This window comes from Propithecus coquereli, unplaced genomic scaffold, assembly GCF_000956105.1.
Source record: "Propithecus coquereli isolate 6110/MARCELLA unplaced genomic scaffold, Pcoq_1.0 Scaffold494, whole genome shotgun sequence".
NCBI lineage: Eukaryota > Metazoa > Chordata > Mammalia > Primates > Indriidae > Propithecus > Propithecus coquereli.
The window spans coordinates 588023-589304 of record NW_012150774.1 but is presented as its reverse complement, the minus strand read 5'-3'; the positions used below and the strand labels follow the sequence as shown (position 1 = coordinate 589304).

Below are 1282 nucleotides of genomic sequence, written 5' to 3'. Positions count from 1 at the left end.
AATAAAAAAAAAATACCTGAAGATTTTTATAGATCCTCTTTTACTTTTCAGTTCAAAAAGAAGTACTGTATAAGACTCTGATGGTCTAAAATTTAATAATCTTTCCTCGGGGATATGAAAGATCTAACCTAGTTAAACAAATAAAATAATATTTTTATAATAACCTTGATCACTAAATTGTGTAGTTTGCCTCTTCTGTTACATCAACACATAGTTCTGTAAGTTTATGTGACAGGTTTTTTTTTTTTTCCTAGCAAAGAAAATATTGAGAAACACAACTGTCTCATAATTTGCATGTAGAGGGTGTTTCAATAACCACTCTCTCCCTTCTTTGTCCATCTCTTTTTAGGTTGACTGGAAGCTTTGTACCAGACTTGATAGTGAGCATGAGTAGCCAAATGTGGCTCCACCTTCAAACGGATGAAAGTGTTGGATCTGTTGGCTTCAAGGTTAACTACAAAGGTAATGGTGAATTGCTACTGTAGGAAATATGTTATCTTAATACCACCAGAGAATACTTTTAAATTCCAGTTTAATTGCATTTAGAAGATAAAATTTTTCCAGAACACAAGCAAGAATACATTCCAACAAAATCATTTCCTCTCTAACTACAAATGTTGATTCCACTTAATGTTAAATATAATTAGCTTTTCCTTTAAAATGTGTCTCTTTTGCATATCTCATCTCTCTCCCAGTCCATTATAGTGTCCCTGTGCTTCAGTTGCTCTGGACTCCTCACCTTTCCCAGAAGAGATCATCCAATTATATACACATTAAATAATTTTCCTGGCCAAAAAAAAAAAAAAAAAAGTCTTCTAATTATTCAAGACTTAAATGTAACAGTAAAGATCTTAAATCCCCAAATATTCCAAATACTAACATTTTTTGTAATCCATCAATCATGTAAATCATAGACCACAAATTTGTGAAATTGCTGCTGCCCATCCCAGTGTTGGTGGAGATACAAATTAATGATTAATTGCATGTGCATATCAAAATCTTTTGTTCTAGTTTTATTTATAATATAGATGCAAACACTATAAAATCATGATTATTTTTGATACATGTTGAACCTTGATTAGAAACAATATATACACACAATGTACATATTAGAAAACCAAATTTGCAATCCTGACTGAAAAATGTGTCAATAAATTCACTTAAAGTCTATGCTTTAAAAAATGAAAATGTAAGAGACCATCAGAATGCTATGTTGTTTAACTTTATTATTACTTACCATTAAAAATCATTATTCTCTATCTTATTAATTAAACAATGGCTA

The 1282-nt window shown here is 30.3% G+C and overlaps 1 protein-coding gene across 1 annotated transcript in view; it reads left to right on the top strand.

The window, feature by feature from the left end:
• Positions 1-1282, top strand: part of LOC105819659 (CUB and sushi domain-containing protein 3) — a gene marked incomplete at both ends in the record, with an annotated part of 761280 nt that overhangs the window by 182649 nt on the left and 577349 nt on the right. The window contains one exon of the mRNA XM_012655960.1: positions 350-462. Within this exon, the coding sequence (XP_012511414.1) occupies positions 350-462 (113 nt within the window). The remainder of the gene's footprint in view (positions 1-349; positions 463-1282) is intronic.